The sequence below is a fragment of the Ipomoea nil genome, unplaced genomic scaffold (assembly GCF_001879475.1).
Source record: "Ipomoea nil cultivar Tokyo-kokei standard unplaced genomic scaffold, Asagao_1.1 scaffold1264, whole genome shotgun sequence".
NCBI lineage: Eukaryota > Viridiplantae > Streptophyta > Magnoliopsida > Solanales > Convolvulaceae > Ipomoea > Ipomoea nil.
Window position 1 is genome coordinate 113,761 of NW_017617692.1, and position 15,448 is coordinate 129,208.

Sequence of the window (15,448 nt, forward strand, 5' to 3'; positions counted from 1 at the left end):
AATTTGTGGGTTTTAGGATTTGGATTTGATTTGAAGTTTTAATTAATTTAATTGCTGAAATTGCAGTGCTTTATATTATTATGTTGTATGTGCAGGTGGATTCTCAGAAGACATTTGATATTGAAGTTCATGGGATTATGTTGTGGGCTTCAATGGGGTTCTTGATGCCTGCTGGAATACTTACTATTAGACTATCTAAGATGGAGGAATGTAACCAAATAAGACTCAAAGTCCTCTTCTATATTCATGCCATTCTACAGGTACCTTTTTTTTTTTTTTTTTTTTTTTTTTTTTTTTTTTTTTTTGTTCATGTTGATTTAATTACACCATATAGTTCACGAGAATCACAATCAGGCTCGAACCACCCTTAACCTGCAAGTTACTGAAGAATTGCCCACAATTACTACGTGATTGCACCAAACCTACTTCCAGACATGTCTAGAGGATCTTTGCAGTGCAATTGTATCCGGTGTGGTGCAATCATATAGTAAGTACAGTGCAATTCTTCAGTAACTCGAAAAATATTTTGAGTTATAACCAGTGTAATAAATCAACAAGGATCCGATTAGCATTTCTCTAAAATTATGCTTGTTGATTAGTCTTTGGGACTTTGATTTTTATTATGCAAAAGTCATTTTAAATATTCTATGAAGCATGAACATGTTCTATTTCTTGAATAATGTAACGTGTCACAAATAAATTGCTTTAGATTTTATATAAATGGCATGATTTTTTAATTTAATTAAATAGTAGTGAATGGGTGAATTTATGGAAAATTAACAATTTGAGGCTTGTAGCATTCTTCCTAAATTCTATATAGAACAAAGGGCAAAGAAGCTTTTTTTTTTTTTTTTTTTTTTTTTTTTTTGTAATGAAATGATGACTTTGAATAATCACATGTAATCATGATGAGCTCAATCTTTTTCTGCATAATTATAGCTTACTATCATAATGACTTGGAGATATAGTATAAAGTTTTGAACTCCTTTATGTGAGACCATCGTTAGGTGGGATATCACAAAAAGAGAAATGCAACTTGGTTAAATTCCTTAACTAAATATTTTATCAAATGATAGTGATGTAATTAAGTATTATAACTTCTTATATTTATTAAACGTAAAATGACTTTTTACATTCTAAAATTATACAAAAATAACATTTTTTTTCTCCATTAGTTTTGCCATTATCATTTTTCATCTATCAATTATTTACAAAGTAGCTTTTATCGTCCTTTAGTTGTCTGTGCAATAGCTTTTTTAATCCAATACTAATTAAACTCGATGATTTAACAAAAAAAAAAACCTTCACAAATAATTAAGGACAAAAAGTGATAACATGTATAATTGAGAAACAAAAGTACTATTTTTCAATAACTTATGGATAAAAGTGCAACCTTCCCTTTATTAAATTAATATTCGTCTACTAGATTTGATTTACGAAAAAATCTGTACTCATTACACAAAAATGCATTCAGAGTAAAATCCGTCTGGTGACTCTAACAGCAAAGGACCATAAAAAGTCAAAATATAATTTAGATTGTCCATAATTAAATTGAGAAGACCAGTATTTTACTAGCTGAATCTATCAGTAATTTATAAAGTCACATAAATGAAAAATAAGAAAAACTAATAATAAATTTTTTATGTTTTTTTTTGTTCTAAATTTTTTTGATTTTTTTTTTCTATTTATTGGATTGGCTGGTTTTGTGTGGAAAAAAAAGGTGGTTTCAGTGCTAGTAGCTACTGCTGGAGCAGTATTATCCATCAAAAGCTTTGACAACACATTCAACAACAATCACCAAAGAATAGGTTTAGCACTTTATGTAGCCATTTATGTGCAACTCGTCATGGGATTTCGTCGCCCTGAGAGGTAACTAATTCACTTCTTTTTTTTTTTCTTCCCACAATTAACTAATACCTAAAGACTATTCGATGGTTGAGGTCAGTCACCGGTCTTAAGTTATGAGTAAAAATTTTATCGTATGTAATTTAATACAAAAAAAAAATGATATTTTAAATCTCTAAAATATACCTCAAATATAGATTTAGTCAATCAATTATTGTCATGTCTAGCTATTTTTGTCTTTAAGTTATTTTCAAAGTGACAGTTTTGATCATTTTCATTAATATTTTGTTATTTTTAGATGAAAAATCAATAAATAGCTGCAAAAGTCGGGATAAACATGAAAATTTGATTTCATCTCTCCCCTCCTTATATTGCACTAGCATTTTCAATGTTCCAATAAGTTTATTTGACAAAGTTTGAGTTCCAACATGGTAAGAGTCTTATATCAGAGCTCACTAAGAAATTAGAAATGTCTGTTTCATATAACAACAACGAGCAAAAATCAAATTTTCATGTTTACTCGTACTATTTAAACTTTTTAATTGATATTTTTTTTATCCAGATCTAACCAAATATTAATTTGGCTAGTTTGGATTCGATTTTTAAATAGCTCAAAATGAAATTAAAGCATCTTAGAAGTGTCGGATTTTAATGTTTGAGGTTTTTAATGTAGGGGAATAAAGGGGAGAAGTGTGTGGTACTTTTTCCATTGGCTATTTGGAACAACATTATGTTTGGCAGGAATTATCAACACCTACACAGGGTTGAAAGCCTACCATGAGAAGACATCAAAGAGTATAAGCCTTTGGACCATAATTTTCACAGCACAATTATCTTTCATGGGATTTTTCTATCTTTTCCAAGACAAATGGGAGTACATACAAAAGCAAGGTGTAGTGGTGGTTATTGGCAATGAAGCCAACACTACACCAACTCAAGTCATTGTTGTTCCTCACAGTGATAGTAGAGGGAAGGAACTTGTCCTGGCTGAGCCATGTAGGAAGAGCAATGCACTTGGGACTTACTTTTCTAGAAGCACAGCTCTCAAGAAACTGTTTCAGCAAACATGATCATGATGAGAACTGTTGTGTTTACTGGTATCTGCGTTTCACAGGACAAGACTAATTCAGTCGAGTCTTGGTCAAGTCGTATTCAATTCATGGCAAACATGATCAAGAAATTGTTTCACCAAACGTGACCATGAGTTGTTGTGTTTACTGGTATCCGCACTTTACGAGACGAGACTGATTCAGTTGAGTATTGGTTAAGCTCTATTCGAGTCAAGGTGTTGTTGTTATTTGTGCTCTATGATGTGTTTTGGTGGGTTTTTTGAAGGCCAGCATTGAAGTGGATGCATCAAATGTGAACTTGTGAAGTGGAACATGATTGGATTATGGAAATATCTTAATCCAATTTGGGGTTTTTTTTTTTTTTTTTTTTTTTTTTTTTTGGGATTAAATTTGATAAATTATATTAACAAATTGTTGATATTGGGACTTAAAATAAGCATGTGTCGTTTGAGGCATGCACTTCAATGTTGGCCTATGACATAGGACACAGGTGATGTTTGTATTATTGTACATAGGTGTTTGCATATGCTTTTGATTATAATAGAACAAGAAATAATACAATTTGCATATTCGTTTCTTTACATATATCCTAGTGGAATGGCCCGTAGCAGATTAGTATTGTCGAGCCAATGGGAGGCGTAGATTCGACCTCTAACATTTAGAGAAAAATTATATATCTTATCATTTAGTATTTATAAATTTCACTATATGTATACAAGGAATCTATACATATAATATAATATAAATAAATAAATAAATATATATATATATATATATATATATATATATATATATATATAAAGGATGGGATAGGGGAGTAGAGGCAACTGCCTCCACTGCTCTCAAAATGAATCTGCTAGTGGATGTTGGATGTTTATAGTGATAGGATGAGACTAAATAAATATTATTTATACAAGAGGTGAACAACTATTTGACTAATCTAGTGACCTGTTTGGCTAATCTAGTTGATTTTTTATAAGCCTATATGGGTTAGCGGCTCCTAGTGATGTCTATTTCTTAGGTCTGTTTTTGTTGGAACTTGAAAATAGTTTTTGTTGACTGTAAAGGTCAACATATACGGACTTTCCACACTAATTGCTGAAGTAGCTTGGTGGAGAGAACTTTATATCTTAAGTAGGAGGTTTATAACACAAAATACATTCTCTAAAATCACTGTTTTATACTTATAAAGTACAACTAATTTCATCAAGGCATATTAGTAACCACTCAATGCAATAAACAAAAATTGGTGGGTGAAAATTTAAATAAAAGAAAAATATGGGGGTAAGGATTAAGGAAGAGATGTTGTGATAATAAAACATGAACCCCCATTCTTTGGAGTATTACACTTCAGCCCCATCCCAAAGAGATCTTATCCTTCAGTAATCAGTATAGATACTGTTTATTCTCAATTTCTGATACTCTTCAGATTCACACACCAACTCAAATGGCTTCTCAAGATCATCATCATCATCATGACCATGACCATCATCATCATCATCATAGCCATGGGTACAATTTTTCTTCTCTGCAATTAAAGTTCACATTTTTAACTTTATTTTATGGTTTCTTGAATTGCTTGGTTGCTTCACTTGCTGTAGGGATTCATGGGTTGGGGCAGATGGGAAGGTGTACCATAGCCATGATGGACTGGCACCTCATTCCCATGAACCCATTTACTCCCCTGGCTTCTTCAGCAGAAGAGCACCCCCTCTAATCAACAGGGATTTTAAAGAAAGAGCCTTCACTGTAGGGATTGGTGGCCCTGTTGGAACTGGGTATTCTCTATTTCCCCTCAATTTCAACTCTTTTGCTCTTTATTTGTTAATTTATTCTTGAAATGGGTCCTATTATACCCTATCTATTCCCTTTTTTAAGTTATTTATGTGGATAATTATGGGTGCACTATGCTTCTAGTGGCTTGGCTTGTTTAAATTAATTGGAAATTTTCAATAAAGTTCAGTTCTTTTGTTTGAATGAGATTATGTAGTTAATTTTTCTGCAATCTCAGTAACTGGTTTCTGGATTGGGTTACTTTAGCATAGATTTTCAACTCTTCTTGAGTGTTAGGCAGGAAAAAAAGAGGGATTCTTTCAGAATCTGGTCACAGTTTGAAAGTTTAGAGGCTTTGGGGGTGTTTGGTAAATGATTGTTTGATAGCTGTTAGCTGATTGGGTTAGTGGGTTTGACTAGTTGATAGCATTAGCTGATTGTAGAAAAGTGTTTGGTAAATTAGTTGTTAGCTTATAGTTGATTACATACAAAATGACTTTCTCAAAAAGGTAATCGAAAAAGCTACTTTGCGCAGCTTTTTGAATTTTAGCATTTTGGAACAATAAGTTGTTACAAAAAGCTAACTAATCAAACACTTATATTGATTGTTTAACTAAGTCAAACAGCTAATATTGGTCAAATAAGCCAAAATTGGCTGATAGGCTAACTATTTTACCAAACAGGGCCAACTTGATTAATTTGATTGTGTTAATTATCTGCATTTTCTTTTGGTATTGTGCTTGATTTTTGTTCGGGTTTCAGGAAAACGGCTTTGATGCTGGCATTGTGCAAATCATTGAGGGACAGATACAGTCTAGCGGCAGTATGTATTCTACTTGACGTTTTAGATTTTCTGCGAGTTTGATGATCCTAGAGTTCCTAGCCCGTCTAGTCTAGTATAATAAAGGTTAAACGAACTAAAAAATGTTTGATTTTAGGTGACGAATGATATATTCACGAAGGAGGATGGAGAGTTCTTGATAAAACACGGAGCACTTCCCGAGGAAAGGATTCGTGCGGTGGAAACAGGAGGCTGCCCACACGCAGCAATTCGGGAAGATATTAGCATTAATCTCGGGCCTCTAGAAGAGCTTTCGAACTTGTTTAAAGCCGATATCCTGCTGTGTGAATCCGGTGGAGGTAATTTGCACTTTGCAGTATATACATACGTTTTTGTATAGCACGTAAATGCTACTACTAACTTGGTTCGTTTTTTATTACACTCGAGGCGTTATTGTGATTATACTATTATGTTTGGCTGCAGATAATCTAGCTGCAAATTTCAGCAGGGAGCTGGCCGACTATATCATCTACATAATCGATGTATCTGCTGGTGATAAAATCCCGCGGAAAGGTGGTCCGGGCATTACCCAAGCTGACCTCCTCGTATGTGGTTTGCTCGACTCTTATCCGTTTAGCTTTTAGTCGATCCTCGAGCTGATTCGAGCCCGCTATACATATACTGCTAATTTGGTCGTTCTTGAATCACCGTGAATTGTAGGTTATAAACAAGACTGATCTAGCACCAGCTGTGGGAGCTGATCTGTCTGTTATGGAGCGGGATGCACTTCGCATGAGGGATGGTGGCCCGTTTGTTTTTGCTCAGGTTTGTTTTGTATCTATATGTTTTTTTGTATGTAGTGTTGTTTAGTTTTACTTTGATTGCCCGGGATTTCCATTCTAAAGTTTCCATATGCGATTAGAACCTCGCTATGAGCAAATGAATCCATACTATTGTTAATGTAGGATAGAATCGGTAGAATTGGCACAATATGAACATTGTGGATTTAACAGATGCAGAGGTTACCATGAATCATAAAACAACCTTAATGAAATGAATTGAAAGTTTGAAACTGCCTGTCAAGATGAATGGAACTTGTCTTCCAAATGACTATTAAGAGCAAATAGCAATTTTAGTGCGAAGAGTATTAGCAAAATGACAGTTTTGGTTTACATGTTTAGTTCCTACCAATTTTCATTCATGACTATTGTTTTAGTACCAATTTTTCATCACACCAGTCACCCCTTCCGTTTAAGATATACCAAAATATGAAATTATTAAGAGTATTTTCGTCATTTTCAAATTAAGATTCCAATTTGAGCATGAATAAAGGTATTTAAGCCTTAAGATCGATCCTAATTCACATTTCTCCTCCTCAAATTAAGGTAGGATGAGGAGGAAAACTGCGAATTGGGATCGATCTTATGGCTTAAATCTCATTATTCATGCTCAAATTGGGATCTTAAGTTGAAAAAGACGAAAATACCCTTAAAATGTTATATTTCGACATGTTTTAAACAAATGAGTGACCGACGTGATGAATTTTGGTACTAAAACAATAGTCGTGGATAAAAATTGGTACTAAAACAATAGTCATGGATGAAAATTGGTAAGAATTAAATGTGGACCAAAATTGGCATTTTGCTAATACTCGTGAGACCAAAATTGGTATTTGCTCTGACTATTAACAATACTCAACGTGTAATCTACATGTTGGGCGAAGGCCGGTGAAGGGCCTAGTCCTCCACCAAGGATTGTTGGGCAGAAGCCTAAAACCTTCAGAGTAAAGGGCCAAATTTAACACACAGCCTCTCGAAAATGTAGCGGTGATATAAAGAAATAAAGTTGTGCATTTGCTACGAGCTATAGCTTCTGACATAGTGGTAAACGTTTGATCCTAACGCTACACGTATCATTCAAATGCAGGTGAAACATGGTGTCGGGGTCGAGGAAATAGCGAACCACGTCTTACAGGCTTGGGAAGTAGCAACGGGGAATAAGCGGCACTGAGTTCTTTCAATGGAGAGGGTGAGAGCTGCATCTGTGAACTCTCTTTTTATCGAATGATAAACGATTTCGCCTAATTCCCAGCAATTAAAAGCTCCTCTCCTTGAATAAACTAGATCCTGCATTGTTATTTACCACTCTATTGCTGTGTTTTCTCCTTATGAATGTTCTGTTGTTCTTGGAAAAATTAAAATTAAGGGGTGTAGTTAGCCATATTTGATCCTTGGACTTTTCATAACAAAATTCTACTAATTATCAATTGAACTATCTCAGCTTTTTATAATTTTTATAATATAAATAATGTAATATTTATCAAAGACTAACAAAGTAAAAATAATGGTTTTATAAAAAAAAAAAAAAAAAAAGTAAAAATAATGGCCAACAAAAACACCATTGCAATATGCTTATAGCTCATAATTGTTTATTTCTCTATTCTCTTATATCTAGTTTATTGTGTCCCTTTGGCCACTCTTGTTGCTTCTCTCTCTCTATGTGTGTGATAGTTTCAAATAAGCTAACCAAATCCCCAACCTTGCAATTTTTGGAATTTATAAAGTGGCAACACTAAGGGTGTGTTTGAAAATTTGAAAAAATGATTTTGTTTCGAGTTTCCCGGCAAGGCTTGAAAAAGTAAAGTCATAGAAAATCAATTCCGGTCAAAGGGGAAAATCACCTTGTTTTTCTGGAAATAACTTGCCCTTTTTTTTTATGGGACTTGGGAAGTCATTTTTCAGGCCTCTTCTCTTCGTCTTCCGGACATTTTGTATCAGCCATCTTCCCTAACCTATCTCCTAGGCAACCAATTGGTCACCTTCCGCCGAAGAAGGCGACCAACTGGTCGCATTCTATTTCTGGTGGAAGGCGACCGACGACGGTTTCTTCAGAGTTGACTGGATAAAGTTTAGGGTATTTGACCTTTTTTTTTTGTCCATTTTTTGAAAAATGAACCAAACACACCAAGACAGTTTTTTGTAATGCAACCAAACACTAGAAATTAAAATGTTTTATGGAGAATAACTCATTTTCAGAGGTCATTTTCCTAGTTTTCAAGCACACCCTAAACAAAATTTCTTATCATCTTTTTATTTTTTAAAGAGTAAAATGCAAAGTTGTGATGTTATATATTATACAAAACACAAAGTGTAGTATGATTCAAAATTGATAAGATAAGAAATTATTAGGATTTGATTTGATTTTTTTTGTTGACATGGAAATCCCACCCCCATTATCCAAGGGCGTGCATTGCGTAAACTCCTGACAGGATAATAGGGCTGGCACCCGACCCGGATCACAAATGGGCATTGACTCAGCATCACATGGGAACCCAACGGGCAGAACTCCAACGGTTAGGAATTCCAACAGGTGTCACCTTTATTGTCTTTGAAGCCACCATTGATGCCACCTTTGATGAGAGAGAGTTAAAGCCTCAACGCCTCATTCATGACTCTTCATATTCTTGCCGTTAGCTCAGCTCCCCAATGATGACTCTTCATGTTGTTACCGTTAGGACCTAGCATAAATAGAACTTCCCTCAGCTGAGCAGGGGACACACTGTACTTTCTATACTGAGACAAGAAGCAATACAACTATTGTTACATCTATTGTTACCTTGTCACATCATTTGTTATTCTAATATTATTACCGGTAACGTTTTTACCGTCAACTCCGTTCTGATATAATAGCCAGCAAATAAAAGATAAACTGCACTAAGAAGACCATATACTATAGGCTTGAAGGCGTTAGCAAAAATAAAAATTATGACTTTCTAATACTAGAATCATTTACCATCTATTCGATTACCATACGCCTTCCGAGACAAATAAAATAAATTGGGAAAGAAGTGGTGTAGATGCACCAGTGTGGTCCAACAAAGTAGAGAAGCATTGAAAGACTGAGAGTAGAAGCATCACTAGTAGGTGGGTTGATGAGTAGGGTAAGTTTGGCTTGATTTTCTTACCAACCACTCATTACTCATATAAGCTATAGGTAGATAAGAACAAAAATGAAATAAAACAAAAGCAGCTAAGAAATAAAACAAAAGCCATAAAACAAAAAGACACAAATACTCAAATTCAGGATATTAATTACTAGGATAATTATATGTGTACTCCCACTTTATATTCTTTAACTTTTACTCACACACACACACAAAATCTTGATGTACATGTAGCTTAGAGTCCGCAACATCAGGAAGTAAGATATCTTGATGTAGAAGACACTTGTATTAGGAGGACCCGCACAACAGGAAGTAAGATTTGAGAGTACATGTAGCTTAGAGTCCGCAACATCAGGAAGTAAGATTTGAGAGTGCATGCAGCGCACAAGGAATCTGCCCACTTTGGATATAATTCCCACACTACCACCGCCGAGGTTCGAACCTTAGTCTCTTACCCCAAACACTGCCCACTAAACCATTGAGTTAAGCCCATGCAGGTGGTTGTTACCGTCCCTATCAGTACTGATTAACGCTTTAAAAATTATTTATTTATTAATTATTAATTGTATGATGGTGATTACTTTTTAGTACTATCTTGAGTACATTTTACATTAAATTGTTGTTCCCAAACTAGACTGGACTAGTGGAGTGGACTCAACATTTATAGAATGACTTCCCCAACCAGAGTACATTATTTATAGAATGGTTTCTTCTTTTTTGCTACTCCATAATTATTTAATCAACATTTATATAATGACTTCACCAACCAGAGTACATTTTGAGTACATTATTTATTTATAGAATGGTTTCTTCTTTTTTACTAATTAATTTGGATAAGTTCTCAAGAAGATTCAAGAGGGCAACCCTAATCAAGTTGGTTGCAGGTTCGAAAATAAAGCTAACTTCAATGTTATTAAATAGAGACAGGCGGACACTCTGACAGCGTACATAAATTCATTGCGTATAATTGCAGTTAGGCTGGGATTATCCCAGCAACTTTAAGCTTTGCAAGATGACATGGAAGCACAATATTATTTTCTTTTATTTGTTACTGTCATCTGTCTAGCAAACTTGCAGAATTAGCAAGTTTGCTAAACAGCTTGCTAGGCAGCTTTTTGCTGCCAACGGCAGCTTTATTTGACTTTTTTGTTTTGTTCTATTTTTTTAATCTCTTTTATTATTATATTATTATTATATTATTATTATATTTATAATATAATATGAAAGTGGGACCACTTCAGAAAGTGAGAGAATATTGCAGGAATATAGTGTGAATAGTAGATGATTTGCAAATAAGATGATGTGGAAGTGGGACCCATTTTTTAGAGTGGGAGATGTTTGCAGGGATAAGGACATCCTTAGTGTGATTATATATAATAAAGTATAACAATCATTATTATTATTATTATTATTATTATTATTATTATTATTGTTATTATTATTATTATTTGAAACCATTATAACAAATTATTATTTCCTTGCTCTTCTCATATTTTTTTTTTTTTGGAATAAAGTACAAATAAGCCACTGAACTATTTGAGAAACATCAATTAAGCCATCAAACTCAAATAACTCCTAAATAAGCCATTGAACCCCAAAAAAAAGAGCAATCAACATTTTTAACAGGTTAACTTCAGGTTTTTACTAACTCGATTGTCAAATGTTTATTTTATTTACATTTTTTTTATTATTATAATCCACCACATACTAATATGTTTTAAAATAATTATAATCAAAATATGTTTATCTTGTTTAGATCTAATTTATTTATTTATTATTATTTTTTTAAACAAAAGATCCAATGAAAAAAACAATAAATAAAAAATAAATCAAATCTCGACAAGACAACTATTCTGATTAAAATTACTTTTAAATTTAATACTATCCAAGTAGGTAATATTAATATTAATAATAATAAAAAGAAACGTAAATAAAATAATCATTTGGCAATCCAGTCAGCAAAAATCTGGAGTTAACCTGTTAAAAATGTTAATTGTTCTTTTTTCCGGGTTCAATGGCTTATTTACTCTTTTTTCCGTGTTCAGTAGCTTATTTGAGGGTTATTTGAGTTTGATGGCTTAATTGATGTTTCTCAAATAATTCAGTAACTTATTTGTACTTTTTTCCTTTTTTTTTTTTTAAAGCGTCTCAATTGTAACCTTATTTTATGTACTTTAAAATGGTTAATAATTCCGAAAAATGTAGTTAGTAAAACATAAGTTTTGTATCAAAAGGTTATGAATTTATTCTTTTTTTTTTTTTTCGAGTCCTTATTAAAGGCGGGATTCTAGTACCCCATGTATATTTTATTTTTAAGTAATATCTCCAAGCAAAAAAAAAAAAAAAAAAAAAAAAAATCTCCAAGCAACAATTCTAATCAAGTAAAAGTAATGTTTATTTTCTTTAAACAAATTTCCAAATTATATCATGTATACACAACTCCATCTTTGAGAGAGATGCCTCTTCAAATGGGATTACAAAATATTATATACTTTCGTCATATGTTGTAATTTAAATAGTCAATACCCCACCAACGGAGATTCAATCTTATGAGTCTAGTGAGCACAATGTGTTAGATAAAAGTAGATTGAATTAGTTGTATTATGTGGGACCAATGAAGTTTAAATAAATAAATAAATAAAGCTAACCTTCTATAAGTAAAAAACAAATAGTCATCCATGTAAAATTAGTGAGTTTTTTCCCATTTTGGTCCCTTGACTATGACTCATTCTCAATTTTGCATTCCGACTTATAATTGCACCCAATGTGGTCCCTTGACTTTTGAAAACTACCCAAATTTAGTCCTCCGTTACTTTTTCCATCTTTTAGGCGTTAAGTAGGAGGGCATTTTGGTCCTTTCATTCCCACCGCGCCTTCCCCAACTGCCGTTTCCCTCCTAAAATTCACAGATTATGCTCCTTTTATGCAATTAGCGAAAACCTTAAACCCTAGAATCTAAAATTCACAAAATTGACGAAGGAGAAAGAGAAGGAGACTACGACGACTCGCCAAAGGTCTGGATGGGGAACCAGAGGTCTGGGAGTGCTACGTTGCCAATATATGGTACGCAAACTTTTATTTATGGATGCAGTATTACTTTTTGAATTATTCCATGTGTTTTGCAAAGTTTACAGTATTATTCCACCTTTACTTTGTACTTTCAGTAGTGGAAACACTTTCTTACTTTGTGTATATGTGGTTACATTGTCTGAGTGTGAATGTGAGGCGTATATATGGTTTATTAGCGATGGGTTTTGGAGGGGACCATCAGACAGAATATATAGAAATGTGTGTTTGCCTTTTTTGTTGGGTAACTGTATAAATGTTTGCATAATAGGGTGCTGGGGGGACCACTGGAGACCAGTGTTTGGTCTCTGTTTGTAAAATATAGTGTGTGGGGACCATTGTGTTGATTTTTTGTTGTTGTTTATTGAACTGCAAGTCTTATCTATTGTATATGTGTTTTATAATCCATGTTTATAGTTTCTGTGTGTAAAAATATAATTTCTTTTTGTAATCATTCAGATGACATTGATGAAAATAGATTTACACTTAAGCTCAAGCATGGTGGTAAAATATTAATGAGTGAGCCAGTAACATATGTGGGAGGTCATGTTGATTATTTTGACTACATGGATGTTGATGAATGGGGGTTTATGGCTTTACAAGACAAAGTCATAGAGTTAGGCTACACAATGAGTGAATGTAAGGTATACACTGTTGTGGGTGAAGGTTTAATTGAGGTCATTTCAGATAGTGAAGCCTGGGATTTAATTGATTTTAGTGATAAGGAAAGGGAAGTAGAAGTGTGGATCAACATTGGAGGGTTAAATTATGAAGCTGAGACTGATGTTGAAGTGGAATTAGAGTGTGATTATGAAGCTGAAACTGAGGTTGAAGTGGGAGAAGATTCTGATTATGAAGCTCAGGGTGAGGTTGAAGTGGAAGAAGATTCTGATTATGAAGCTCAGGGTGAGGTTGAAGTGGAAGAAGATCCTGACTATGAAGATGATGGTGAAGAAGAATTGCGTAGTCTAGGTGAGAATGATATTCATTTTGAAAAAGCAGTAGATCCCACTGTAGAATACCATGGGATAGGACTAACCACTACTCTGCAAGATGTGAAATCTGAAAATGATAAAATGAATGTCCAAGTGAACTATTCTGATGATGAGACACCTCATGGAAGTGATGAGGAAGTAGAGGATGACATTTGGCCAAAGTTTAGAAGTTGTGACATGGAGAACCCTACTTTCACTGTTGGAATGACATTTTCAGAAAAAAAAAAAAAAGATTTTAAGGATGCCATAGTGAGTTATGCATTCAAAGAAGGGAAAGATATAAAGTTTGAAAAGAATGACAAGGTAAGATGTATTGTGAAGTGCAAGAAAATTGGTTGTCCATGGTCAATAACCCTGAGATGGATTAAGGATGTGAACTGCTGGAGGGTTACTTCATTCAATGACACTCATGATGGCTGCTCTTGGGTGTGGGAGAATTCATCTGTAAGGTCCAACAGACTAGCTAAGAGGTGGAAAAAAGACATAGGCAGTAATTCAAGCTGGAGAGTCAGTGAGTTCAGGGAGAGAGTGGCTACTGATGACCACTTCCATATCACCTCTAAGGTTGCTTATAAGGCAATGACAATGGCTAGAGCTGTTATTAATGGTGAGCTTGAAGATTATTTCAAAACGTTTTGGAGTTATTACTTGGAGATTGAAAGATCAAATCCAAGATCTCGTTCAATTGTGAAGATGAGTGAGACTGTAGAAACAGGAGGAAAATCAAGATTTCTAAGATGGTATATATGTTGGGAGGCTTGTATGAAGGGTTTCCTACATTGCAGAAAGATTATAGGGGTTGATGGTTGCCATTTGAGATCAAAGTATGGTGGTTATTTGTTGACTGCAACTGCCATGGATCCCAATGATGGGATCTTCCCACTTGCCTATGCAATAGTTGAGGGTGAAAACAAGGAATCATGGACTTGGTTCTTAGCACTACTTAAGTTTGATTTGGGAATTGATGAAGCATCTGAATATGGATACACCTTCATTTCAGATAAGCAAGGGGCTGCTGCCTGCTTTTAGCTCAAAACTAGAAAATGTGGTGCATAGGTTCTGTGTAAGACATTTATATGCTAACATGAAGGTTGCTGGTTTTCATGGTAATGCACTATGGTCAGCAGCAAAAGCCACCACAGTAAACTCTTTTAAAGACTCAATGAGGAAGATCAAAGACCTTGATATTGATGCTTTTACTTGGTTGGGAGATAAACATCCATCTGAATGGTCTAGGTCACACTTTAGTGGTTCTGCACTCTGTGATATGTTGGTAAACAATGTAAGTGAGTGCTTCAATGCAATGATAGTTAAGGCTAGGGAAATGCCATTGATAAGCTGCCTTGAGATGCTTAGGACTATACTGATGACAAGATTATTTAAAAATAAAGAAGAGGCATCTGGGTGGACTTTAGTGATTTGTCCTAACATTGTTAAAAAGATTGCAAAGGATGGCGTCCATATGTCTAGAAGTCATGTGGTATTACATTGCACATTCTGTAAACAAAGAGGCCATAATAGTAGGAGATGCCCACTGAAACCTGTAAGTATTACATTACATTCTAGTTTTACTTATAATTTTTTCCATGTATTACATTAACATGTAAGTTGTTACTGTTGTAGAGAAACCCTCAGGCACAAAGAAACCCTCAGCCACAAAGAAACCAGCCACAAAGCAACAGAACAAATCAAGATGCAAGAGCAGAAGTATTACATTACATTCTAGTTTTAGTTATAATTTTTTCCATGTATAACATTTACTTATACTGTTTTATGTTTGTAGAGAAACCCTCAGCCACAAAGAAACCCTCAACCACAAAGAAACCAGCCACAAAGAAACCCTCAACCACAAAGAAACCAGCCACAAAGCAGCAGAACAAATCAAGATGCAAGAACAGATGAGGTTGATGTACCAGCAGCCATGTTTGATGTAAGTTTTAACTTAGTAACATTCCTTTCATACAAACTGCATGTT

The 15,448-nt window shown here is 34.1% G+C and overlaps 2 protein-coding genes and 1 long non-coding RNA gene across 3 annotated transcripts in view; 2 read left to right on the top strand and 1 right to left on the bottom strand.

Annotated features, from left to right (window-relative positions):
* LOC109184579 (cytochrome b561 domain-containing protein At4g18260-like) overlaps window positions 1-3,492 on the top strand; it is a 3,845-nt gene extending 353 nt beyond the window's left edge. The window contains exons 2-4 of the mRNA XM_019334600.1: window positions 96-260; window positions 1,721-1,869; window positions 2,519-3,492. Coding sequence (XP_019190145.1) covers window positions 96-260; window positions 1,721-1,869; window positions 2,519-2,915 — 711 coding nt within the window. The 3' untranslated portion in view covers window positions 2,916-3,492. The remainder of the gene's footprint in view (window positions 1-95; window positions 261-1,720; window positions 1,870-2,518) is intronic.
* Window positions 1-10,738, bottom strand: part of LOC109184583 — a 17,453-nt gene extending 6,715 nt beyond the window's left edge. Inside the window, exons 1-2 of the long non-coding RNA XR_002054818.1 lie at window positions 10,728-10,738; window positions 8,261-8,267 (exon numbers count right to left, since the gene is read on the bottom strand). This is a non-coding gene — a long non-coding RNA (uncharacterized LOC109184583). The remainder of the gene's footprint in view (window positions 1-8,260; window positions 8,268-10,727) is intronic.
* On the top strand, window positions 4,295-7,699 carry LOC109184580 (urease accessory protein G). Its single transcript, XM_019334601.1, has 7 exons — window positions 4,295-4,427; window positions 4,517-4,693; window positions 5,451-5,511; window positions 5,627-5,828; window positions 5,953-6,074; window positions 6,190-6,294; window positions 7,396-7,699. Exons 1-7 carry the CDS (start codon window positions 4,363-4,365, stop codon window positions 7,477-7,479), a joined length of 816 nt encoding a protein of 271 aa, XP_019190146.1. The 5' UTR covers window positions 4,295-4,362; the 3' UTR covers window positions 7,480-7,699.
* Window positions 10,739-15,448: the final 4,710 nt, after the last annotated feature.

Coding starts and splice junctions, on each gene's coding strand:
- LOC109184580 (XM_019334601.1), top strand. CDS start 4,363: ATGGCTTCTCAAGATCATCATCATCATCATGACCATGACCATCATCAT. Junction 5,512..5,626: donor ACAGATACAGTCTAGCGGCA/GTATGTATTCTA, acceptor GTTTGATTTTAG/GTGACGAATGATATATTCAC. Junction 5,829..5,952: donor GCTGTGTGAATCCGGTGGAG/GTAATTTGCACT, acceptor GTTTGGCTGCAG/ATAATCTAGCTGCAAATTTC.